The sequence below is a fragment of the Heterocephalus glaber genome, unplaced genomic scaffold (assembly GCF_053883595.1).
Source record: "Heterocephalus glaber isolate CG9 unplaced genomic scaffold, H.glaber_assembly_v1.0 deba00000546, whole genome shotgun sequence".
Classification (NCBI taxonomy): domain Eukaryota; kingdom Metazoa; phylum Chordata; class Mammalia; order Rodentia; family Bathyergidae; genus Heterocephalus; species Heterocephalus glaber.
In genome coordinates this window covers 37,932,077-37,959,559 of record NW_028258147.1, presented here as the reverse complement: position 1 = coordinate 37,959,559, position 27,483 = coordinate 37,932,077, and the positions used below count along the sequence as shown (strand labels likewise).

At 40.2% G+C, this 27,483-nt stretch overlaps 1 protein-coding gene across 3 annotated transcripts; it reads right to left on the bottom strand.

Annotated features, from left to right (window-relative positions):
* Positions 1 to 27,483, bottom strand: Sri (sorcin). 3 transcript variants are annotated; one of them, XM_004862409.3, is made up of 8 exons: positions 27,269 to 27,483; positions 17,385 to 17,468; positions 15,615 to 15,684; positions 4,880 to 4,923; positions 3,735 to 3,882; positions 3,436 to 3,549; positions 2,171 to 2,229; positions 1 to 401 (listed from the first exon to the last, which is right to left on the bottom strand). In XM_004862409.3, exons 1-8 carry the CDS (start codon positions 27,272 to 27,274, stop codon positions 375 to 377), a joined length of 552 nt encoding a protein of 183 aa, XP_004862466.1. In that variant the 5' UTR covers positions 27,275 to 27,483; the 3' UTR covers positions 1 to 374. The 3 variants fall into 3 exon arrangements, with proteins under 3 accessions (XP_004862466.1, XP_004862465.1, XP_004862464.1); XM_004862408.3 differs by lacking the exon at positions 27,269 to 27,483 and adding an exon at positions 18,179 to 18,298; XM_004862407.4 differs by lacking the exon at positions 27,269 to 27,483 and adding an exon at positions 17,686 to 18,147.

Sequence of the window (27,483 nt, the reverse complement as noted above, 5' to 3'; positions counted from 1 at the left end):
TTTTCAACCACATTCCTCTAGGGGAGGAAAGCTACACAGCTGTAGTTTAATTACAAGTTTTTCATATCTCATAATGAAAAGGATATAGTGCACCTTACAATTCTACATTCTCATATTTATATCAAAGAGGTTTAGCAGAAAAATAAGGCATGATTGATAAGGAAATTCTAATTGGTATAATAAACTTGACTTATATTACTAAAGTTCCAAAGAATTCACTATCAAAACTAAAAAGTTCAACTGTGTGTAAAGTCATAGACCTTACAACAGCTGTTGGGGAAAGCAGCAACGTAAGTTTATGCAGGTTACTAAAGGCAGGGTAAGCAAATGTGGACTCCAGTTGGAATGTTATATTCAGACAGCTTCCTTTTGACTTAAACAGTCATGACACACTGAATGAACTGAAAGACAGAAAAGACAGTGTTATATTACAGACCTCAAAACACTCAGTACACAATTGTCTATGCTTATATAGCTTATGCTTCAGTTTTCTAACTTGGAATAGTGGTTTTAACCCCCCCCCCCAACTTTCTAAGATACATGTAAATGATGGATTAAAAAGTTCTTTTTTTTTTTTTAAGAGAAACAGTAATATAAAATCCAATTGGTTTTTCACATCTTACAGGAAGGAGATACTGCTTCAATGGATAAAGACCTATTTAAATCCCAAGTAATATTTAACACTGTAGAAATGGTCATAGTCAAAGATAGGTACCCACGAATACAAAAACTGGAATTCATACAGCTAGCTGTGTCATGTGGGGACTTCCACACCACAGTTTTATTCCACCACTCTAATGGAGTACCTTTAAACACTTTATTCTTTTAATATCTGCTTTATTAAAGGGAATAGAAACAGAACAGCTGACCCTTTGACAATTCAGAAACATGAGTTCTGAGCAGCAGTACTGGCTATGAAATGTTCCAAAGTGAACATCTGAAATGAAATGCTGACATCGCCATTAAACACACAGCAATAGGCTCTGCTGTTGACTTTTTTTATTCTCTGAAACCAGCAAGGCCCTGTGTGCTGCTCATCCTTGCAGCTGTTCCACAAAGCAAGCCTAGTTGTCCCTACTTCACAGAAAATAACTTGAAGACCAGACTGGTCTGAGTCCAAAGCCCACACTTTTTCCACTCCCCAGGCTGCCTCTTCATCTTTGGAAACAGTGACAGCACTTGGTGAGAAGTTAAAATGCACAAAGAAAACAACCATCCTTAGAAGCAAGCACACTATTTACACATACTGCGCCTTTGAAAAGTGCACTCACAACTGCAGTGCCCTCTAAACCAAAAATATGTGCATCTCTGTATTATAATGAAATATTTTAGAACACTTAAGTGATCAGTGATCTCAATTCTTTTTTTTTTTTTTGAGACAGGGTCTTGCTATGTAGTTCAGGCTGGTCTTGAACTCACTATGTAGCCCAGGCCTCAAACTCACAGCGATCCTCCTGCCTCAGCCCCCCAAGTGCTAGGATTACAGACGTGTGCCACCACCCCTGGCTGATCTCAATTCTTAAAGCGATTTTTCCCCCTCAAAGGCCAAGCAAAAAATGAAGAAACAACTAAGTGTGTCCCTCCTTTGTTACACACATCAAGTAATGACATCAAAGAAGTGACCTGGTTATTTTCACACTGGTTACAGGCCCTATCCTTAGTTAAAGTGACTATTTAGTAAATAACTTGTTTTAAATTGTGATTTTTAAACTGATGCTGCCTTATGTTGTCAATGAAGAATATGGGTGTGGCAGTACAGCTCTGAGCTGTTAAAGCAAGTTCTCAATGACTGTTACTGTAAGCAAAGGCAGACGCAGGATCTGCAAGGGGCTTGGGGGGCTGGAACCTTCTATCTGCTGTTGAAAGGCATTATTATGACATTCCCTTTAGTCACTGTCTCAGAGCAATTCAGAAACCTGTGTAAGTGACCCAGCTTTGAGTGCAACAGGCTGAGACTTGAACCCACGTTGTCTAATACAAATCTAACAGCAGTCTAACCAATGGAGAAGGCTAACAGTAAATGAATGAATACATTTTAGATGGTAATTCCTTCTTAATCCCTGATTTTTCTGCCATCTTTAAGATCTTCTTAACAGCTAACTTAAAAGGGGAAGCCCATTTTTGTGCACACTGTATCCATCTACTTAGCTTTTAATTTACTGAGACTTACATCATCATATGAGAAATTCACAACACCTTGGTGACCAGAATCCCGTCTTCGAAAGCTATCTGAAAAACAACCCAGAAAATTTATCATTTTTCTTTAAACAGCTTTCCTAAAGCCACAACAGTTAATTATGGTGGTATTAAGTTCAAACTGAGGTAATGCTAAATTGTACAGGAGTCAACATAAAAGACCAAAGCAAAGAAGCCAATTTATAAAAGAATTATTAGGTAAAGTGATATAATAGGCAGAAGTTGGCCAATTATTTTTTCCATTGTGGAGCTAGGAGAAAATACTTTATCCCCGAGTTAGTAAAAGTTGTGGAACTTCCAAGACCATTACTTAATTGTGACGAAAACACAGAACTCCAAACTTCTTAACATAGATACTTTTGCCCCTACATTTAATGGGTTTGGCAGATTTGTACACACATACACCATACTTTAATTACCCCCGCCCCTGACTATGACTCTTGCCTCACTCCCTTAGTTTCAGTTTTGGGACATTTCACTCTATATATTTTGATCATATTCATCCCCTTACAACCTGCCCTTACACCCTCTCAGTGCTGGGGATTAAAACCAGGCCCTTGGGGCCTCCTGCATGTGAGACAGTTGCTCTACTGTGTTAACCGCACCCTTCATTCCTGCAGCTCTGATCAGAATGTGTTATGAGTTACTGCTCTGTAGAAAGTGAACTATCTGAAGAGTAAACTGTAAATGCTTTTCATGTGAACATTTTTCAATATACTGGGATTAAATGGCTGGGATATTTCATCACAGGCTCTCTACCATTTGAGTACTCTATCCGTCGTTTTCCTAATTAAGAAGTATCTATGTACTTATATGTACTGCCTACATATGTACTGCCAAAAAAGAAAAGCACAAATTGACTGGTTATATTTTGGAACATTTCAGATAACAATTCAATTTCTGTTTTGTTTTGCTCAATACCAGACAGAGATTGAACCCAGGGGTACTCCATTACTGAGCCATGCACCCAGACCTTTTTAAAACAAGATCTTGCTAAGTGCCCAGGCTGGCCTCAAACTCGAAATCCTTCTGCTCGGATTCCTAAGTAGCAGAGATTACAGGCATGTGCCACTGTGCCTGGCCAGTTAAGATTACTCAATAATCTAAAAAAATTCTGAAAAGAAGAACTATTATGCTAGCTATGCCTAATACCAGTGCTAAAAGTGCACTGAAGCAACTACTGAAGTGCTGAGAAATGAAATGTCATGGGTGGGGTGGGCAGAACCTTGCAGACCCTACCTGTGAGAGCCCTCAGCTTGACACAGCAGGCGATATAATCATCAAAGGTGATCTTCCCATTGGTGCTATACCGTTTTGCAATCAAATTCACAGTTTGGGGATTCAACCTAAAGCCTGAAAGACAGAAAAAGCATCCAACAACAACAAACAAAGGTTAAAAATAAATATTAAAAAAGAAGTCAGTACAATTTTTTAAGACTATTGACTCATCTTAATTAGTAACAGACACAATTTCTAAGAAAACAGAAACTGTCTTCAAGCAGCACTGCTTAGGGGGAACCCGGCTTCCGCACACGCACCCATCGTGGTCAGGGCCTTCTGCAGCTCCTGGGGGTCCACGGTTCCGCTTCGGTCGCTGTCGAAGCTGATGAAGTGCTGTCTCCAGCCATTCAGCACTGCCCAGAGCTCCTTAAACTCTGTGAAGCCCATGGTGCCGGACATGTCTCTCTGGGCTGGGGTCAAGGATCACAGCTGTGTACTCAGCAACATTTCCCAATGTCTGATTTGAGAATGGGAGAGGACTTCAGTGTTCTTTCTGCTAAGTGGGTAAAAGAGATACTGTACTTTCTTGGTAGGATAGAATGGTTAATGATAAACGAAAAGATAAAACAGAAAGAAAGTGTGGAGAAAAGAGCAATGAGTACCTATTCATGTTGTGGGGAAAAGAGAGCCCAAATGGTCTGACTGCAAGGAAAGGACGTCAAAAATACTGAGCGACCAAAAAAAGCCGCAGATAAAAAGCAGCTGTTTCTGGGACAAGGCTGCACTTCCTGGTACCCCGGGCTCTACAGTTCTCCCTTTCTGGCTGGGGTCACCTGTGGCTCACAGATCCTAGTGAAGTTCTTCCAGACTTCTGGAAAGTGAGTCAGGATGGGAGGCACTGCAGAATCCAAATCAGGGAAACTGAGTCCACCTGGGACACAAAACTGTAACTGAGAGTCAAGTTTGAGTCACACAGAGCATCCGTGTGAAAGGGAAAAGCTGCCCTGGAGCTCTTTTCTCTATACTTGTTCTACTTTGATGCTCCCTCTCCTTTTCTGTTTTTATTGTTCAATACTGGGGATTGAACCTTAGGCCTTGGCACTGAGCTACATCCTCCACCCCACCTTATTTTTTTAAGACAGGGTCTCACTAAATTGCTAAGTTGCTCAGACTGGGCTGGACCTTGTGATCTTCCTGCCTCAGCCTCCCCGAGTGTGAGGATTACAGGCATGAGCCACCATGCTTGGCTACTTCCTTTAATTCTTGAACAATTAACCTTCTATTTACTACCCTTCTTTCCTATTTTCACACTAAATTACATCTTAAAACCTAATCATTTCACAAAGCTTTTTCGTGGCTGTCACTTTGTTTTTACCAGGTAATAATTCTGAGATGAATTCCTTTAGGAAGGAAATTTATTGGCAAGAAAAAATACTCTAGACACAACCAAGATAAAGGATACATCCAGCATTGAAACCATAAGCCGACAAGTCTCCAGGTTAAAAGCTGTTTTAAAAAAAAGTACATACATATAAATACAATTTGAAAAATTCACTTTACCTTGATTACATTTTAGTTAATTAGGTATGTGATTATTCACTTTTTTATATGCTACTCAGTTTCTGTGGGTCTAAATTATATTGGAGCTGTGAAGTAGAGTTTTTTCAGATGAAAGGATTTTTTCCAGAACTCCTATTTGACTTTAAAGGGAATATTTTTTTTTTGGTACTGGGGATCAAACTCAGAACCTTGCGCTTATGAGGTAGGTGCTGGAACCACTGAGCTAAATCCCCAGCCCTAAAGGGAATATTTTTAAAAAGTATTCCACAGTCTTGTTAATACTTTCTTGCTTTTAAAATTATAATATACCTATAATATAGTGAGTTCAAATCACCATGAAGAACCATAATATATTACATCCACCAGTGTGTGGGGAACTGGGTTGCTTTGTTCCTGCTCCCAAGTGACTATAAATAGCGGCTTTTGTTAGGTTTTATCTAATCATTTGTTTTTGTCTTTTCCCTTTAATGTCAGCCACTGAACCTCCTATTCCAAGTGATCTGTGATCTCATTTTATATGCAGTAAGTTTATGTTTGATCAGATACATATGCTTGTGGAGGAAGACCTGATGACCAGTGCAGTGATGGCCACAGTTCTGAAGCCTGTTTAGTTTACCTACAGTTGGGGGCATTCTGAGGACACTATAATTCCTCACACAGCCAATGGGTGTGGCCTGCTGATAATCCATCTGATCATTAGGGAACTAAAGACAGAGAACTCCTTGGTCTCACATTACATTACTGAAACTCAAAGGTACAAAGACGCTGTAGGTCTAGAAGGCAGAAGCGGAAAGTGTCAAATGGGGAAAGCTAGTACAAATTCTTCAAGTTTAAGATGCACACAGGATTAACATTTTTTATAGCTCTTTCTAGCTTTTTTTTTTGTCTAAATAACCTGAAATTAGAACACAACTGAATTATTATTATTATACTGTCTCCAAACAGTACAAACTATAGGTTTTGCACATTTAATGATTACTGTACTTGGCATATCCTTTCCCAGAAACAAAAAGACTGCCAGCAATTTCTACCTTGGCCCTTCAAGTTCCCAGTGATCCACACAAATAGGCCTCTGAGGTAAGAGAAGGCGGCCACGCTTCTCTACATGCCTGGGAAAGAGTTGAGCTGGTCGATTCTTCACTCTGACTTTTAAATTGTGTGGAGATATGAAGTCTACATACTTTAGACCAGTGTGTTCTCATCAGAAATCACCTGGAAAATTGAAAGGATCCTGATACCTGGGCTGCACCACAGGATGACTGAATCAGGATCTCCATGTTGTTTCAAGCTTCTCAGATGACTTCAGAGAGCAGCCAAATGTCTCGTAACTGGACAAATCCTGTCAGTCTGCCCTGGGAATCTGAGAGAAGTGCAGAATCTTGGCCCTGAACCCACACCAATAAAATCAGACTGAATTTTCAGAAGATCCTCAGGTGAGATACATGTTCCCACTAAAACAACTGGTTCAACCTCACCAGCATTGCATGGGAACTCGTTTGAGGTGAAAATTCTCAGGTCTTGCCCCAGTTCTCCTGAATGAGAAATCCTGGGGCTAGGCCCAATAATTTGGTTTTGCAGTCTTTCCAGGTGATGCGGACACTGCTAAGATTTAAGAGCTACCCCCAGACAGCATGACAACCCAGGCCTGGCTGCTATTCTCACAGGAAACTTTCCATGTGTGCACGTATGTGGTACACACCACTCCTACCCACTCACTGTTTGGCTGGACTCACTACTGCTAGACTTTCACATCTCACCAGTTTAGACATTAATTCTGCAAAGAAAACTTTCCTGCCTGTCTTATGTGAACCCACAGCCTCTACACTGTATTTATTCCAATGTCCTTCAGGCACTGTGGGTGGTAGCACACCCAGCACACAGTAGGTGCTCACTAGAAATGTGTAGGTTGAATAAATGAATATATAGAGAAGACGCAATTCTTAGCCCTAAGCAGAAAGCTACACCCCCCTGTATTTTATATGCATAGCCCTCACATAGAGCATAAGGAGGAGTATGTTTTTAAAATAAAATCTCATGTTTTTCATGATATTTGAAAGAAATGTATAATCTTCGAGTACTGATAAAGTTTAGGCTAAAATTTTCCAAATGCACCAACCCAACAGCCAGCCCCTAAACACTTACTATGTGTAGGGTATAGATAACAGGAATTCTAGAGATAACAAAAATGAATGAACTACAACACTGATGTTCAATAAGTTTGGTTGAGAAAAATAACCCTTTCTCAATTTTGTTCATTGTATCTTCGTCCCAGACATAGCTTTTATTAATGCTAATTCTTTTTGAAGTAATTTAAAATATATTATGACTTTTACTTTTCTTTTCTGTTTTCATTACTAGAATGCCTCAAACATGTTTTCTTCTAGTAGAAAGAAAGAGCATATGGGTCTAGCAGGGAGCTCTCTCTCCAGTGGTTTTTCTCAGCTGCATCAGAGAGGAACAGCTGAATCTTAAGGAAAGACAGGAGCTGGGTCACCATCTTAAAGACTAGAGCTACTATGCCCATCAGCTCCACCTTCAAAGAGGGCTGCTTCTTTTTACACTGGTTCAGAAGACGGCTACACCTCAAGGGCAAGGTCCCTGGCCCACCCACTTTGGGTCTGAGCTTCTGTTTTTGGTTTTGAAGCTAGATTTAAAAGACAGACAGACCAAAAGCAAGGTGGTTTGTTACAGCCTCCAGAGGAACTAAGCAGATCAATGAAATCACAAGGTTCTCACATTTCAAGAATTGATCTAAGGCTATCAAAGATGTGGCTTTCCCAAATAAAATTCTTAAAAGGACTGCTAAGATATACAACTATCTTTTGTAGATTTTAAAACCTGCTGCACTTCCACAGTCTATGGGTGACATCACCTTGTTTCACGGTAAGCCTTGCTATCAGACCTCCCTTATTCACTGGCTCAACTGCTTGAGGTTAACAATTAGCAACTGCCTAAACACGTTTCCCTTAATCTAGAAAGTGCTTCTTTTGTCTAGGACCAGATTAAATGAGAGAAATTCAAAAGGTTCTTCTCTTGTATTCTTCCAATGAGGAAGTAGTAATAGGATACTCAAGTCACATAAAACAAGGAATGATAACAAGAGATGTAATAGTTCAAATATGCCATATCAAACAAAAATGCTGTTATACATCCTCAGCTGTGAATTCTAAGTTAGAGAATTTTAATTCACACCCACCAGAACTGGGGCTTCAACTTCATGTTCTGTCTCAAATACCAACTGGCAAAGTTGGCAGATAATGCACTTGAGCTAGGCAGTTATCTACCCTAAAAATGTGCACAGTCAAGATGATTGGAAAATGAAGTGCGCAGTGTGTGGGGGCTGATGTTCTAGAAGCTCCCAGTTGGGTTACAGCATCTTTGCAATATTTCCCTGTCTGTCACTTGCTGCAAAGGAAGACAAGTGGTGGTAAGCACTAATTATAGGGCAGAAGACCCGGCAAGTGAGGAACTGTGGAGGACAGAACAACCAGTGGGAGGAGTTTAGAAAGTGCAATCGCAAATGCATCTAAACACCCTATCTGAAAGGAGAATAGAGAAGACCTGGCAGGCTGATGGATGTGTTCATGCTGCCAGGGACATGCTTGGCACTTGGCGACCCAGAATACAGGACTGGCCACTCCTGAATGCCCTAAACCTAAGTACTACCAGGCCGAGGGCAGAGAAAGCACTTGGAAAACAGTCATCAGTAAATGTCAGCCCCTATTAATGAAACCTGACCTATGGGCTTCCTTTCTCCCTGTTAATGTGTGTTCTGCAAAGGAGGCCACACAAACCAGTGCACTGGTCTGCATGGTTCCAGATACCTGGAACCCAAATCCAAGAAATTCACTAACCTAGCAGGTAGAATGGAATGATCTAGTAAGAACAGGTTTTAAAAAGGAGCCTTCTGCATTGTTGGTGGGCATGTATGTAAATGGTATAAACACCATGGAAAGCAGTAATGGAGATTCCTCAAAATACTAATACTACAAATTCCATTTGACCCAGATGTTGCCCTTCTAGGTATCTTCCCCAAAGAGTTAAAGTCATCATACACATTACAGTGATCCATGCATACCTACAACTCAACAATAGCTAAAACCTGGAAGCAACCTATATGTCCATCAACAGATGAATGGATAAGGAAAACATGTTATTTATACACAATGGAGAATTACTCTGCTGTAAAGAAGGATAAACTGTAGTCATTTGTAGGTAAACAGATGCACCTTGAGACTATAATGTTAACTTAAGTAAATCAGACACACAAGCTTAAATATCACATGCTTTCTTGTATATGAGAAACTCAATATATAAATAAAGTATAAAACAAAAGACAAGGTGAGGGGCAGAGCCGCCCCTAGTGCTGAGGAGGAGGCTTCTAGGCCGCCATACCACCGCCCCCAGCACGGAGGAGCAGAGCAGAGTTGTCCCTAGTGCCGAGGAGGTAAGCCAAGTGGGTGCCAGCAGCACACACATCCCCCGCCTTGAAATGAGAAGACACGTAAACAAGCCTCAAAACCAAACTTCCAGATCACCTAAAGCGACCCCAAAGGGAAACGAGATGGAACAATCTGATACTCAACCACCTGGGCTCCCTGAACTGGCAACAAAAGAGAATCTAAAAAAATGAAATCAGAAATGATTTCTAAGATAACAGCAGAGATTGTGCTCATAGTGCAAGACATGATTATTAAATCTAGAGAGGACACACATTAAAAAATAGAGGAGCTGAGGAACACAATGAAATCCCAACATAGGAAACAAATGGAATCCATAAAACAGATGCAAACAGATTTCCAGGAGATTAAAAACTCCACTGCAAGTTTACCCAGAAGAGTGAGCCAATGCAAGGACAGAATTTCAGATATAGAAGATAAGATTGCAATTAGTGAGGAGGAAAAGAAAAATTTCTTAAAAATAGTAAGGGACCATGAGAAATCAATCTAGCCACTGCTAGACGATGCAAAGAAGAGTAACATAAGATTGACTGGAGTCAATGAAGAAACAGGAAAGTGCAGACAACATAAAAAAACTGTTCACAGAAGTTGATTGCAGAAAACTTACCAAGCAGTGGAAAAGAACCTGACATACAGATAAGTGAGGCATATAGGACTCCAACAAGCCTTGATCAAAATAAATCTACACATAGGCATATAAGTTAAGATTCCAGAAATCCAAAAGAAGAACAAAATTCTACAAGCAATTAGAGAAAAGCAACAAATCATATACAAAGGAAAGTTCATCAGAATCACAGCAGACTTCTCAATACAAATCCTCAAGGCAAGAAGAGCTTGGAGTGGTACATTCCAAGCACTAAAGGAAAACAGCTTCCAACCCAGACTGATGTACCCTGCAAAACTATCTTTCAAAATTGATGGAGAAATAAGATACTTTCATGACAAAGAGCACCTTAGGAACTTCATGAATACCAAACCAGCACTCCAAAGAATTTTAGACAATGTCCTAAGAAAAGGCAACAAGGATCACAACACCAGGAACCTCAGCAGACTGAAACCATTGCGCACAACAAGAAATTAAATGCAAAGGGGGAGAATCCAACAAAAAGAAAAAGTCCTAACAAGGATAAGTCAATACACATCAGTTATAACCATAAATGTTAATGGTCTCAATTAACCAATGAAAAGAAAAAGACTGGCAGAATGGATCAAGAAGCAAGATCCAACAATATACTGCACACAAGAAACACACTTAATTCAAAAAGAAACTCACAGACTGAAAGTTAAAGGGTGGAAAACAATACTGCATGTGACAGGAACCCAAAAAGAAGCAGGAGTAGCTCTCGTCTTTGCAGATCAAGTGGATTTCAAATCCACACTGATTAAGAGAGACAAAGAAGGACACTACATCCTTGTAAAGGGAACAATCCAAGAGGAAGATATAACAATCATAAATATATATGCACCAAACACTAGTGTGCCCAACTATATAAAACAAATACTAATGGACATGGAAACTGAAATAAGCACTAATACAATTGTAGTGGGGGACCTCAACAACCCACTGTCACAAATAGATAGATCAACTAGACAAAAAATAAACAACAAAATACTAGAATGCAATCAAACTCTTGAACAAATGAACTTAACAGATGTTTATAGTGTTGCACTCCACAAAATCAGAATACACATTCTTTTCAGCTGCACATGGTTCATTTTCCAAAATAGAGCACAAACTCACTCATAAAACATGTTTAAGTAAGTCCAAAGGAATTAAAGTTATCCCCTGTATATTATCATAAACACATGGAAACTGAACAACACACTTCTAAACACCAATGGGTTACAGAAGAAATTAAAGAAGAAATCAGACAATTACCGCAATTAAATGACAATCACAGTACAACATATCAGAATCCATGGGACACAATGAAAGCAGTCTTAGGAGGGAAATTCATAGCAGTGAATACTCATACTAGGAAAACAGAGCAAACTCAATTAAACAACCTGAGGCTGAACCTGGAGCTTCTAGAAAAAGAAGAGCAGGACAAACCCAAAGCTCATACAAGGGAGGAAATTATAAAGATCAAAGCAGAAATCAATGCAATGGAGACAAAGAGAATGATACAAAAAAATCAATGAAGCCAAGAGTGGGTTCTTCGAAAGAATAAACAAAATTGACAAACCCTTAGCCAACCTTATCAGAAAAAGGAAAGAAAAGGCCCAAATCCATGCAATTAGGAATGAAAAGGGTGAAGTTACAATGGACCCAGCAGAAATCCAGAGGATCATCAATACCTACTTCAAGAACCTATATGCCAAAGAAATGGAAAACACATAAGAAATGGACAGATTTCTAGATACGTATGAATTATCAAAGTTGAATGAAGAAAACCTACAAATTCTACACAACCCAATATCAATCAATGAAATTGAAAATGTAATTAAAAACTTAGCAACTAAGAAAAGCCCGGGTCCTAATGGCTTCACTGCCAAATTCTACAAGACATTTAGAGAGGAACTGCTGCCACTACTGTTTAAACTCTTCAATGAAATTGAAAGGGAAACAGGGGCTGGGGATTTAGCTCAGTGGTTCTGCTGCTTGCCTCACAAACAGAAGGACCTGAGTTCGATCCCCAGTACCAAAAAAAAGAAATTGAAAGGGAAGCAATACTCCCAAATTCATTCCTGGAAGCAAGGATCACCTTGATCCCCAAAGCAGAGAAAGACCCAACCGAAAAAGAGAACTACAGGCCAATCTCACTAATGAACATAGATGCAAAATTTCTTACTAAGATAATGGCAAATAGAATGCAGAAGATCATCAAGAAGATCATACACCGTGACCAAGTGAGATTCATCCCAGGGATGCAGGGATGGTTCAACATATGCAAATCAATAAATGTAATACACCATATCAATAGAGCTAAGGTCAAGAACCATATGATCATCTCAATAGATACAGAAAAAGCATTTGACAGAATCCAACACACATTTATGATAAAAACCTACAAAAAATTGGAACAGACAGTCTCTACCTCAATCTAATAAAAGCCATCTATGAAAAGCCAAGAGCCAATGTAATACTAAATGGTCAAAAACTGAAATTCTTCACACTAAAATCAGAAACAAGATAAGGATGTCCATTATCACCACTCCTGTTCAATATAGTTTTGGAAACATTAGCCACAGTAATTAGACAAGAGAAAGAAATAAAAGGAATAATGATAGGAAATGAAGAAGTCAAACTGTCATTATTTGTAGATGACATGATACTCTATATAGAAGACCCCAAGAACTCCACCAAAAGTCATCTAGACTTAATAAACAAATTCAGTAGAGTAGCTGGATACAAGGTCAACACAAAAATCAATAGCTTCCCTCTACACGAACAACAGACTCACTGAGAGAGAAATAGGGCAAACAATTCCTTTCACAATAGCATCCAAAAAACTGAAATACCTAGGAATCAACCTAACAAAAGAAATCAAAGACCTCTTCTCTGAAAGCTATAGCACTCTGAAAACAGAGATTGAAGATGATATCAGAAAATGGAAAGGCATCCCCTCTGCTCCTGGGAAGGATCAACATAGTGAAAATGGCCATACTTTCAAAACTGCTATACAGACTCAATGCAATCCCAACTGAAATTCCAGCAGCATATTTCATGGACCTTGCGAAAACAATCCAAAAATTCATTTGGAACAAGAAGAGACCTAGAATAGCAAAAGCAATTCTAGGCAGTAAAGACAAGGCAATAAAGACACAATCCCCAACTTGAAACTTTACTACAAAGCTACTGTGATAAAAACAGCATGGTACTGGCAAATGAACAGACCTGAGGACCAGTGGAACAGATTAGAAGATGCAAGAATAACTCCAGACATACTCACCTACCTCGTCTTTGACAAAGGAGCCAAACATCCTCACTGGAGGAAAGACAGCCCCTTTAATAAATGGTGCTGGAAAAATTGGGTTTCAACTTGCCAAAGATTAAAACTAGACCTATATCTCTCACCATCCACTAAACTAAACTCAAAATAGATTGAAGTTCTAAATATTAAAACAGAAACACTGAACCACCTGGAACAGAGGTTAGGTAGAACTCTTGAAGACATTGGAGTAGGAAAAGATTTTATGAACAAAACCTCAGTTGCCCGTGAACTAGCACAAACAATCAACAAATGGGACCTCTTCTTATTTAAAAGCTTCTGCACAGCAAGATAAACCACTAGCCATGTGAAGAGACAACCCACAATGTGGTGAAAAAGTTTTCACCTGGTGTTCCTCAGACAAAAAAAAAATCAGACATCCCAAATTTAAAGACCCAATCCAAAAATGGGCATCTGAAATGAACAGACACTTCTCAGACAAAGAAGTAGAAATAGAAAATAAAGCATATGAAAAAATGTTCAACATCACTGGTCATTCAAGAGACGCAGATGAAAACAACACTGAGATTCCACCTCACCCCAGAAAGAATGGCTACTATCATGAAATCAACCAATAACAAATGCTGGCAGGGTTGTGGGGAAAGAGGAACCCTACTCCACTGTTGGTGGGAGTGTAGACTGGTGCAACCACTGTGGAAATCAGTATGGAGATACCTCAAAGAACTAGGACTGGAAGTCCCATTTGACCGATCTATTCACTATTCCCCTGCTGGGTATCTTCCCCAAAGAATTAAAAGAATCATACCACAGTGATATATGTGCACCCATGTGCACAGAAGCACAATTGGAAGCAGCCCAAATGCCCATCAACTGGAGACTGGATAAAGAAAATGTGTGTGTGTTTTTTTTTTAGAAAATGGACTATTAATCAGCCATAAAGAATGAGAAGCTAGAGACATTTATACCTAAATAGATGCACATTGAGGCAATACTCTTAAGTGAAATAAATAGGATACACATGTGTAAATACCGAATAGTTTCTCTAATGTGAGAAACAAAGTGTAAATAAGGACTAAAAGGTATAACAGATAATGAGAAATAGGAAGAAAAGTGGCAAAGGTGAAGGGGAACTGGGAGGGCTAGGAGAAAGGATAGAAGGGAATGGGATTAATATGAGAAAATGGAAAAATGGAAACAAAGTCTTTGTAAATAGGGAGGGATGGAGGGGTTGAAGGGAGGGCAGGGGAATGGGGAAAAAATAAGAACCAAGAGAGATTATATAAAGGTGCAAATTACCAATGATAAATGTCATTATACTCTATACCTAAAATGTACCAATAAAATTAATTTTAAAAAACAAGAAAAAGAAAAAACAAAAGACATAATAGAAAAGAAAAGAGAAAAATGTTGTAATTCAGTATGGACATTGTACATATAAGTGTACCTTGATTTAGTATAACTGTGTTAGGTGTTTTATATGTTTTTCAAACTGTTAATCTGACTGTTAATCTGTATGTATGATAATTAACTTTATAAGGACTTATAAGATAAATAAGTGAATCTGATAGAAAATAAAGGATAGAGGCAAAGCGGAAAGAAAAAAATTGAGATATGTTACGTACATGCACCAGTTCTCCACAGTGAATGAACTTACTCATTATGTACTGCAAACATGTATAATTAAAAATAAAAAATTTAAATTACATAAAGAGTTCAAAATTTTACTGAAACAGAAATGGCTAAGAGGTTCATATTCATAGTATTCTTCATGGGACTTTAAAAGTGGACTTAGAAAATTTAGGCATCCCTTTGCTATTTTTTCATTATTTATTTTTTCCTCCTGATTATTTGCCAAAATTTTATGCACATTGCAGTTTTTCACATGGCTGCTTCTACTACACATTGTATGATTATTAACTACTTCCCCAAATGTTATTTCCCTCAGCAGATTATTTCTTAGGTATTTATTATACCAGACATAATGTGATTTTTGAGAAAATTGAGTGAAACCCCTACTCTCTATCATTCATTTAAAGAACAATTATCATTACAATTTTCCTTTGTGTTAAAACCATATAATCCTTTGCATTTGACAAATAAAAATATTTTTATGATGCAGAAAAAAAGAACACAGTTCAAATCAGTATTTTTGAATTAATAGTCTAATTTTGCTTTTTAAATTCTAAACTTGAATGAGAAAAGCACAGTTTCCTCGGAGGGTATCATCGCAACTGAAATATGAAGTATGAATACTTTCCAAAAAACGTGGGGCTCATCAACTTACGTTTGTATCCACCAGCAATGCCCGATTGTGTCAGACATCTTTGTAATTCATCAGCATCTATTTGTCCATCCTTTTGAAAAAAACAGGAAAAGGAATCACAACAGTGATTTTGTACTATACGTCAAAGTTCCTTGTTCATCGTCAGTATAACAGTAATGAAGAAAGAGTAGCATGTGTTAGATTTTTCTTAAAAAAAGGAATTTTTCCAAAAGTGGGCATTACTTTCCTCACCCTAACTCCAAAGCTAATTTAATTTAATAGACTAACTTAGAGTCTATTTTGGCAACATCATTCAGTCTGGACTAGGAAACTGCTAAAACTAAGCATTTTTCAAAAATTATTTATGAAGTTGATTGAAAAGAATTTTTTTGAGGGAGGCAGACTGAGCCAGATACACGGCAAACATCAGTAAATAACTTGGTTCAAACAGAAAGACTCCTTGTTCACCTTTTCATTTGGTGAGTTTTCTTTCTTTCCAGAGCACAATATCTGGAAGTTACAGATTAGGCTCCCAGTCAAAACCAGCTTATTGGCTGCACTAGATGAGACCTACAGATATTTTCACTTTTAGGGATTTTAATATAAAATAATTTAATCCTCCAGTCAATGAGTACTATGAGGAGCAGGATCAATAATTTCAAAGAGGTCGAACATGAGAACACAGGGCAAAGCTGCTGAAAGCTAAGCAGGTGGGGTCACTTACTTATTGGCCACACGGGACACCTAAGAACACTGGTCTTGAGGTGTGCCGTGTCTTGTGGTTTCAAAGACACAGATCAGTAACAGATGAAGCAGATACTCAAGAGGAAAGTCTTCCAGTTTTAGACTCAATTTTCCATTCAAATTCTCAAAGCTATGTTTCTTAAGAGTGTTATTTCAAAAGGTGGTCTTAGGTTTTTATTCTGTAATATTCTACAGTACTTTTTTGCACTATGGTTTGGCAATTTTTAGCTTTTAATCAAAACAAGGCTGTGCTGAACTGCTAAGGATAAGCATGCCTTCTGAACTTGTCTGGACCATGCCAACAGTGCATTTACTGCACATGGTGACCTTGTGAGTCAGGCAAGGGTCCATCCTCCAGGCAATCCAGCATCTGTCCCACAACTCAGGAATGCAGGGAAGTGGTGTTGGGAGCTGACCTGAATTCGGTCATCTCTGGGTCATCAGGTCACAATTCCTAATAAGGACAATGGAGGCACTAACCTAGTAGCAGCGCAGGAGAGAAAGGAAGCTTTGCAATATTAACTTCCTGATACTGAGACTAGGAACCTTCTTACTTAGAAGTTGATGCGTTTTTATATACATACCTATTTCCTGAAGGAGTAAATGATTAACAGATTCAACAGAAAAAAGTATCCTTCGAACCTGGCTACACGAACACTAATACGTGTCATTAAATTATACAAACGGGTTTCTCAGCTCTTGAATTTCTTCTCTTGACACCACTCCAGACTCTAATAATTGAGTTCTAGAGAAATCTTTCTACTCACAGATCTTCAAAATATATTTATAATCCTCCATGCTTTTCTATCTTGTTTAATCATAAGTTTGGTTTGAACTGAACAAACCCCAATACAGGTAGTAATACTTGGTCCTGCTTTGATCTAATATATGCGAGAACTAAAACAGGAAATAAAGAACTTTCCTTCTCTTTTTTGCACAAAAAAGGGACTCATTTCAGGGCAAAGTTTGCTCGTTTGGACCTCTAGAATCAAAAGCTAACACAAACACAAAATCTGATCATTTTTTAATGTTAAAGGAAAAGCTAACCTGTCCAGCCACTGCAGCAAAGTAGCCGTACAGGGGATCCTGTGTCTGTCCGGGAAAGGCCGGGCCTCCGGGCGCCCCTCCATACTGTCAAACAGGAAACCAAAGCGTCATTATCCTGCTGCATCGAGTTTTACTCACCACCAAGAGCTTTCCTGCAAAGCTGGGCAATGGTGGCCTGCCCTTCCCATGATTTAACACCCCCCACACACCCCGCGGCCCTGCGCCACAAGCCAACTACAAGCGTCCTGCCCGTCCTCAGCCCTTCATAACCTAACAACTGAGACGTGGGCACGGCCCGTACAAGTGTCCACCAGAACGACGTCAGCCCAAGCGAGGCCACTTTAGAAATCCCTATGGACGTGCGGCTGACAGAGGCACACGAAACCGGGGCGTGCATTGCAGCGCAGGGCAGGACAGGGCAGGGCGCCGTTATCCTCAGGAGACTGGAGCTGGCGCAGGGAGGCAGGCGTGGCTGGGCTGCAGGGCCGAGGGAACGGGGCGCGGGTCTGCACGGCTCAGCCCCGGGCGGCGGGCGGTCCCCACCCGGCTCCCCTCACTGTCGTCAGAGGCGGGGCGCAAGGCCCAGGCCATAGGCGACCAACAGGGCAGGTGGAGTCTGTGGAGGAAACCGGAGGAGGAGGAAGCCGTCCTGGTCCTCCGACCCCCAGACCCCACGCGGGCGACCCGGAGGAGCAGGGCCGGGGGTGCAGGGGACAGAGAGGGAGGCCAGCCGCCGAGTCGCGCCGGGCGGACGGCATCCCAGGAGAGGTCCAGTCCCCGCGGGCAGCCCTTACCCCGCCTTGGTAGTACCCGCCGCCCGCGCCAGGGTGTCCGTGGTAAGCCATGGTGCAGACTGAACGCCCCCGCCCGCCCGTCTGGCCCCGCCCGCCCGTCCGGCCCCGCCCGCCCGTCCGGCCCCGCCCGCCCGTCCGGCCCCGCCCGCCCGTCCGGCCCCGCCCCGCCCCGTCCGGCCCCGCCCCCGCCCCGCCCCAAACCCCTCCTCCAGGGCGCTTCCGGGTCTTGGCCGCCTTCTGTGCGAGGCCACCAGGCCTAGAAGGTCCCAGTGTGATCTCAACCTGCTGTGAGGTTTCCTCCGGGACGCTCCTCCTCGAGAGACGTTGGCGCTTCCAACAAGTACCAGCACGGTGCCCCGGGAACCCTTCCCTCCGCCAGACCCGCTGTGACCTTGGTGCGGGTCGGTGGGGTCTGAACGCGGCCAGACTACTCAGGAAAGGGAATCTTTTGAAGGATCCGCAGGATTCCCTTTCCCCAAGCTACTCTGCCATTTCTTACACAAGTTAAGAGCAAGGAAGTGTCCTGTTGAACGCTGAGGAAGATGAGCAATCTGCACTTTACTTGGGTTATTCAGAAAATGCTTTGCTTCACAAGTTTTCTTTTCGTTCAGTGGAATGACGTGAAGCAATTTAGACATGAAATTTTAGTTTGGTTTCTTGTAAAGCAGAAAATTCTCGCATCTTGACTAACTAGACGATGCTTTTCTGTTGGCATTGAGAAATGCATCATTGGGTCCACAGCGTTTGCCAAGGGGTTGCATGGAAGCGCCGAGGGACTCATCAACCTCCTAGAGACACCAAGCACCCGTGGGGTGTGGGCCTGCGCGCTGCCAGAGTAGACTTACTTGTTCCCCTCGAGTTCCATGTTCCGGCCCGTATTCTTACTTGTCAGGTCCCTTGTTTCCCTTACGTGTAACTTTCTTCTCAGGGTCTCTTTTTAAATACACAGACTCCAAAAATTAAAGTCCTGGATAGTGAGAAAAGTTCCAGCAGTCCTTACGGTCTCATAACAAATAAACTACGTTACCTGTTTTGCGTTTATTCAGGAAGTTCATCCCTGTTTTCCTAAACCACAGTAATCATCAAGTGGAGGAACCGTTTTTGAGTTCCTTGGCCTCTGTTTTGAAGCCTTCAGCTCAGATCAGGGTTGAATTCATAATTGAGTATAAACACTTCAGACTCAAGTCTGAAGAAATGCATAACAAATAAAATCTTTGTAAGTAATGCAAAGTTGGTTTTATGAATTAGTGACTATTCTGTCTTTTTAGTACTCTTTGGATATCTTCCTATTCCTCCCACCCCCGGAAAAGAATTGAATTTTAATGGAGTTCTATAATGAAATTTGTACAATTATTGATAACACATTTGGTAAGCTACTGCTGAAAAACATTTCTGGAAGTGTCTGAAAAAGTCGTGGCAACTAATGTATATATGATACTTAATATGCTCCAGACTTCCTCTAAGCATTTTACACATTTGCAGGATCCTCACAAATCTCCAAGATAGGGGCCATCATTATCCTCATTATGCAGCTGGGGAATTGAGAGAACTTGGCCACATGGAAGGGGCTGCCAGGCCCAGGAGTTGCAGAGTCTGTGCTCTCTGCCAGGGGGCAGCAGACTTAGGTCTGGGTGATGAATGCTTTAGGTCAAATCCTCCCTGAAAATGGCTACTTAACTCTGCTCTCATAGCTCCCAAGGATCCAGGGATAGCACATAAAAGAACAGTGTGGTTGTGTACCAATACAACTTTATTTATGTACCCAGGGTAGGCTTTCATACAATTTTCATATATCATGAAAACTTTGCTTTCTTTTTAAAAACCATTTAAAAATGTAAATATTGTTCTTGGCTCCTGGGTATACAAAAAAAAGGGGTCATAGTTTGGCAACCACCACTGTGCCTTTCAGGATGCTGGCTTCTTAGCAACTGATTTGCTGGCTGTAAGACAATGCCTGTGGATAGCAGTGGCTTAGTTACCCTGTGGAATAGAGACCTTCCAGGGGTCAGATCCTGTGTATAGAGTGGCTACCTCAGAGCCCTGGCTGTTAGCCAGGAAGACGATCAAGAGGAACATGGTGAGTCCCTGACTTGTCTCTCTCACCCTGTGCAGTAGCAACCAGAGAGCATGCAAAATGACAAAGCTGGATGTCACACTGTCTTTTAAATGCTTACCCAGGTAACATGGATCCTTGACTTGGTTATTTTTCTCATTGCTGTGACAAAATACCTGACACCTAAAGTTAAAGGAGGAATGGTTAATTTTAGTTCACAGTTTGTAGAGGTTTCAGTCCATAGTTGGCTGGCTCCACAGCAGAACAGTATAGTAGAGGAGAAACAGTCCATGGTATGGTAGGCAGAAGACAGCAAGCAGTGAAGTAAGGTTCGCTTTCCCTTTTATCCTATCCGGGCCACAAGCCTGTTCAGTGGTACCATCCACACCCAGGGTGGAGCTTCCATTATCCACACCCAGAGCTATGCTAAGTCCATTTAGTTATCACACACCCTTAATACCAGGATTACATATCCTAATCCAGCATCACACATCCATGATCCAACAACCTCCCCAAAGCCCCATTTATGAATGCATGGAGACTTAGGGGGACATCTAGATACAAGCCACAACAATTCTCTTATTTATAAGCTGAAGATTATGAAATCTAAACAATTTAGAAAACAAAAATGAGTCAATAACTACAACAATAGAAGTGTTTTTATGTTATGACTTGAATGTTCATTCCAATCTAAGATATGGGTGTTGAGTGAGGGGAATAAGCTACTTTACTAAGTCCATGGTGTGTGCCAAGTGTCATAGGTGTTTCCTTATAACAAGTGTCATATAGATGTTTCCTTGTTATACCACATCTGAAGCACATCACTTCAAAAAGACATGCAGTTGTTTTATAGATGAGGAAATTGAGGCATACATAAGTTTCCCAAGGCTACATGCCAAGTTTTGACTCCTGATCTGGTCTAAAGGATAGGTAAAGTAAAAAACTATAAGGATACTAAACTGAAGTTCACAGGTTTCTTCCTCATTGTGTTGCTTCCTGGGGAATTAGGGCAGAGTGAAGCTAAAGAAAAAAAAAATCTTAAAAAACCTCTCAAAAAGTCTCAAGTGTCCACCTTGGGCAAGATCATAAAAATAAAAGAATTATACTTATTTCTTTTATTACTAAATATACCCTAGTGTTCATTTTAATTTTGAACCAAATAAATATCTTCATCGAATAAAAACTCAATATTTCCCTATATCTCCAAATTGCAAATCCTAGTTAGGCACACTGTAAACCATAAGGCATTTAAAAAAACTCAGCAAGAGAGAACCCAAGCTGTATATTTAAAATATTAAGAGGACTTCCTAACTGGTGTGGACAGTCTAGGGTGGTAGAACATTGTGTTATTGCTTCTAACAATTTTCTAAGTCCTAGAAAAAAATATAGCCAAGTCACCATGACTGAGGGCTGTGGCAGCAGCATGGCTTAGGGAGAGAGCCACATAGGAGATGAATCATACTTATTTGGGGAAGTTGTTGGAATCACAGAAACCTTTGCGATCATGTACTTCATGCTGTTTTACAGATTTAAAATAAAATGAGCTTGGGAGAAGGCGAATAACTGGCTTTTTGAAGGGCTGACTTGCCTAGAGGTAAATATTTTCCCCTTTCCAATTAAAGCTGTGATGCTATTTGAATTTGCCTCTTATAGAGGGTTATAGTTTTAAATTTAAATATCTCCCCAAAGCCATATGTGGGGCCCAGCTGGGAGGTGGGAGAACCTGTAGAGGTGGTGGGTGGATCCTAGCAGAGGAAAATCAGGACACTGGAAGCATGATCTGGAAGGAGATGTTGCCCCTTCCTCCCTCTCCGTGCTTCTCCAGCTGCCATGAAGTGAGCAGCTTCATTCCACCATCCTCTCCCCACCATGGTGTACTGCCTGGCTCACCACGGGCACCAGAAACAACAGAGCCAAATGACCATGGACTGACAGCTCTGGAACCATGAGGCAAAATAAGTCTTCCTAGTTTTTTTATCTTAGTATTTTGACTCAGTGATGGAAAGCTGACTAATAGAGAGGATCCTGTTCTTTTCTGGTATGTGTTCTTTGGTTCCTCTCTAATCAGGTTTTCAAGACAAAAGGCAGTATTGACACTCTCCTTTGTCTCTACTATCCAGGGTGAACTTCCTCATTCAGGCAGGTAGAAAGAGAAGTTATATAACTACCAGTAACTAACTGCAAATTTCACCATTTCCTGCGGTTGAATAATCACAAGTCTTAATGTATCAGGAAAGAATAAACAATAACATTTGCCAGATTAAAGTCTCAACTTTTTAGTTCTAATCTGGGTGTATCACCTCATGGTTTAAAAACTTCAGCCTTAGATAGAAACGTAAATCTTCTAGTATGAGTAGAAATGAATGTTTTTTTAACAACATAACTGACCAATCAATGCTATCTCTCTTTTATTAAGATTGTTAGGAAAGAGTAATGAGTAGATATTAACTAGTGGAAATGGTAGTTTTTTTCTCTCTATTGCCCAGAATAAAAATGCAACAAATTGAATAATTACATAATTATTTTCAAGAGATAGTAAAACTTCCATCATTGCTGCTTTAGTACTTGCATGTAGAGTGCATATCAAGCAGCTTCCTGGAACACAGAGGTGGAAATGCTGTGGAATGTTCATGTAGAGGGAGGGAACACCGAAGCCTGTTTCCCAGGAAGCAGCTTTATTCCTGCCAGCACTGACAGTGGATTCATGTCCAAAGGCTGAGCACCCAACATGGCGTAGTTGCAAACTTTTATACAATTTTTGTGTCTTTGTCTCCCTTATCTGAGCATACATTAACATTTTGGGTATACATTAACATTTTACAGTCTGGTTGGGCAGAATTTATGTTACAGAGTTACATTAGAACTGCACGTGTGTACACAGAGGCTGATATGACACATTGTAAAACATTCCCTCCAGGACAGGGTAGGGAGGGGCCCTAACACATCTACAAGTGAGATGGCACATGAAATGGGAAATTAAAGTTTTAATTTAATTTTAAACAGCCACGTAGCTAGTGGCTCCCCTGTTGGAAGTACAGGGACAATTTCATCTGTGTTGGCTGTCTCCTCCTGGATCTCATAGAGAAGAGCTTTCTCCTGGCCTGGAGTAGGCATGATGAGCAAGATAAATCCATTATTAACAAACAAAGCAATGGGAATTGGTCGTACGTCCCAGAGTAAATGCTCCCAATTTTTTATTCCTACTGAAGTGATTCCTACTGACCTGTCCCTTCCCCTAGACTTTCAGCTAGAATGGATAATCAGGATTAACCAGGAAACATGAGCATCGGAGTTCCACGGGGATGAATATTTCTAACACACTGGATTAATGAATTACAGGGATCTTCCGCTCTTAAGAAGATTGTGTTCTAGAATACAGTTGTTTGCAATCTGGGATAGAGTATCCCATAATGACATTTAATGACTGATTCCAAGGCAAGCCCATGTAGCATCGTCAAAGTCCTTAGCGCTCTCCTGAAGAAGGCCAGTCCTGGAGCCAAGGCAGTGTGGGCTAGGGAGGACTTGGCTTATATTCTGCCCACCCTCATGCTTCTGTCTGTCCTGATGTCACGGTCTACAGGGAACCAGAGGTGAGGTGAGAAACCAGGCTGAGGGAAAAGAAAGAGGAGGTGCAGTCTCCATCTATGTGATCAGCGTGGGCTAGGGTGGCTTGAGGGGGAGAAAAAAACCAGAAGAAACATTCCAAATTATAGCTCAAGTGAAAGAAAGAATGACTGTCCATGTCTCCTAGTCATCTGGTTGGAGTAGATACTTCCAGAAAGCCAAATATACACAAAATGTATACCTAAGCAACCTATATGTAAATTGGGAATTTCTTAATTACAAGTAAGATATTTTTGGACTGATGGTATAACTCAGTGGTAGAGTACTTGCCAGCAAGTGGCAGGCTCTGGGTTTAAACCTCAGGAAAAAAATCCTCATAAATGATAGCCATCAACTATTTTTTTTAAAACACATTGAACTCATTTGTCATGTGTGAAGTAATTGTAAATTATCCAGGGAGGAGACCTTGGCAGGGCCAAGAGTTTCTTAAGTAACAGGTAAGTTCTAACACGGAGATGAATGAAGCTATTCTAAATAAGTAAAAAAGATTGTTTTATATTGTTTCCTAATATTTTTTTGAGAATCCTTTACTGAGCTCTGCCACTTCTTAGGTGAATGACCTTGGGGAGGTTAATCAGCTTTTGTAGGTTTCAGTTTTCTCATTCATAAAACAGATAGAACATTATCTACCTCATAATGGAGATGATACATATGAATCGTGCGACACAGTGCTTAGTACATGGTAAGTGTTCAGAAAATATTCTTATTTTTTCAACTCTTTCTCCTAATATTTTCTTCCTAGTGCTTATATTATTACTAGCAAAAAAGTAAGCTCTTTTTAGGGTATTAGGACAATGGCAAAGCTGAAAAAGAATTTGAGTTAATTGATTGCTATTTATGTATTGTTTGAGAAGTAAAAAGTAATGATATACTATTTTGGTAAGCAAAGGATCAGTCGATCTAAATAGTAATGTCACATTCAAAATTTTAGTTTCTTATACACTTTTAACAATTTTCAGATATCTAAGAGTCTACATAGAAGGATCAATCTATTTCAATCTAAAACATCAAAACTTTTTTTGGTTCCAGAGATCAAACTCGGGTCCTTGTGCTTGCACAGCAGGCGGCAAAAACCACTGAGCTAAATCTCCGGCCCTAAAACATCAAAATTTAACCTGCTAGAAGGCAAAATAGGTAAAACTCTTGAAGTCAGAGGCCTAGGCAAGGACTTTCTGAACAGAGCCCCTCTTGCACAGGAAATAATTCTGAGAATTAACAAGTAGGATTGTATCAAATTATAAAGCTTCTGCACAGCAAAAGAACAACCAACAGAGTGAAAAGAATGGGAAAAATGTTTTTGCCAGCTATTTCTCAGACAGAGGGCACATACCTAGACTATGTAAAGCACTAAAAACTTTGAACCCCCAAAAGAAAAGAATCAAAAAATAGGCAAGTGAAATAAATAGACACTTCATAGAAGAAGAAATACAAATGGCCAATAAATTCATGAATGTCGGGAGCAATGCTACATAATTTTAGGGTAAAATCATTTGGTTAGCTTAGTTCTCCTGCCTACAGCCCAGCTATGGAATTCCGAGACATAACTCCATTCTGGCCTCCGGTCACAACTGAGACCTCAATGATCCGGTGATGCTGTGATTCTCCAGTACAAGAAACACCCTGGGAGCTGAAAACATCCTGGGAGGAGAAAACATCCTGGGAGGAACAAACATCTACTCAGTTCCTTCTTGTTCTTGGATTGTTACGTCTTATTTACGCAGGATGTACTGAACTCTCTGCAAGTCATTTGTTACATTTGTTTCTCCCGATGTACTGAATACTGAAAGGTGCGGTAAGCTGGGGGCTGTCGTCTTTGCTGCCAGAGCAGCACTGACCAGACCAAAATCTCAGCTTTTTCTCAGTCTCATTTTTCTACCTTTCCTGTAATTCGCCTTGTGCTGCCTTGGCTCGCAGGAGACTAGGACTTACTGCAGAGGTTCTAGTAACGTCGCCTTTCCCTGTTCTCTACACATGAAGAAATGCTTAACACTGAGATTCCATCTTAGCCCATCATCAAGAAATCAAACAAAACAAACGCTGTTGAGGCTGCGGGGGTTGGAGTGGGGGAGGAGGAACTCTTCTGCATAATTAGCGGGGATGTAAACTGTACAACCACTATGGAAATCAATATGGAAATGGCTCAAAAATCTGAATCTAGAAATTCCATTCAATCCATCTATTCCCCTTCTAGACATCTTTCCAAAAGAATTAAAGATTTCATATTACCCATGTTTCTAGCAGCATAATCCATAATAGTTAAACCTTAAAAGCAGCCTATATGTTCATCACAGATGAATGGATAAAGAAATGTATTTACACACAACAGAGTACTACTTACTCTACCATAAAGAATGATAAGCTTTAGTCATTTGTAGGAAAATGGATGCACCTTAAGACCATAATGTTAAGTGACATAAATCAGACACACAAGCTTAAATATCACATTGTTTCTCTTATATGAGAAAACCAAGATATAAATAAAGAGCAAAATAAAAGATACTAGGGAGTAGGAGACAGATCTTTCTCAAAGAGGAAGAGGATAAAGAGATGAATGGAAAAGGAAGGGGGAGGGAAAGAGATGAAAAAAGAAATTAAGGTGTATTATATACATGTACCAACTCCACACAAGGGATTTAAACACTGTACTACACACATGTACTAATAAAAAATAATTCAGAAAAATAATAATTACCAAAAAACCTAGATATTTTAGCTTTACCTTACATGTTTTGAATTTGCTGGAATTACTGTTCTATGGAGGACCCTGTATGTTTCCATTTTACTAAAATGGGGAGGGGGATAACTTTAACCTACATCTGATTTTCTCAGAGCAAGACAGAAAGATGAGGCTTTTCCTTGGTAAATGAGAGTAATTTGGCAAAACTGAATTCTCCTGGCAGCAGATGCCGTATATACAGCTTTTGATCCACTGTCCTAATAGTCACAGTTGGGAAGACCAGTTGCATTTCTGCGGGACTTCTAAAAACCATAAAGTTGAGAACACATTTTTTCATTTTAAAATAACTTCCTTAACCACATTTATTGACTTCTACACTTGTTTGCTGTTAAATTTTAGCCAGCTCCCAGAACATTCAGAAAATATTTTATGAAAGAATATTCAGTGTTAAATGTTCCAATTTGAAAATGAACTTTACAGATATTCTCAACCTGAAAAACAATTGGTTAGTAGAAACACACAGATGAAGGACAATTGTATTCTGATTTAGAGAACATTTGTGGGGCCGGGGATTTAGTTCAGTAGTTCCACCACCTGCCTTGCAAGCGGAAGGACCCGAGTTCAATCCCCAGTACCAAAAAAATCCAAAAAACAACCCCCCAACCCCCCCAAAATATGTAGAGAACATTTGAGTGATATGGAACTGTCTAATATTAAATGCATATCTTTTACTTACCTGCATCTTGAGGTGATTGCAGAGGAATGTGTCCTTTTGTGTGGCCAAATGGAAGAATCCAAAAGTCTGAACTCTAACAGGGGATGAATCACATTACCCTCTCAATCTTTGGCAATCAGTAACCAACTATAACCACATTCAACAGTGTAGGCAGACTTTTCAGAGGTGCCAGAGACACTCCTGAGAAATGTGCCTCCTGCTCTACTAGAAAGAAT

Coding starts and splice junctions, on each gene's coding strand:
- Sri (XM_004862407.4), bottom strand. CDS start 17,781: ATGCACGCCCCGGTTTCGTGTGCCTCTGTCAGCCGCACGTCCATAGGG. Junction 3,550..3,734: donor GAAGGCCCTGACCACGATGG/GTGCGTGTGCGG, acceptor TCTGTCTTTCAG/GCTTTAGGTTGAATCCCCAA. Junction 402..2,170: donor TGAATTTCTCATATGATGAT/GTAAGTCTCAGT, acceptor TCTGTCTTTCAG/TTCATTCAGTGTGTCATGAC.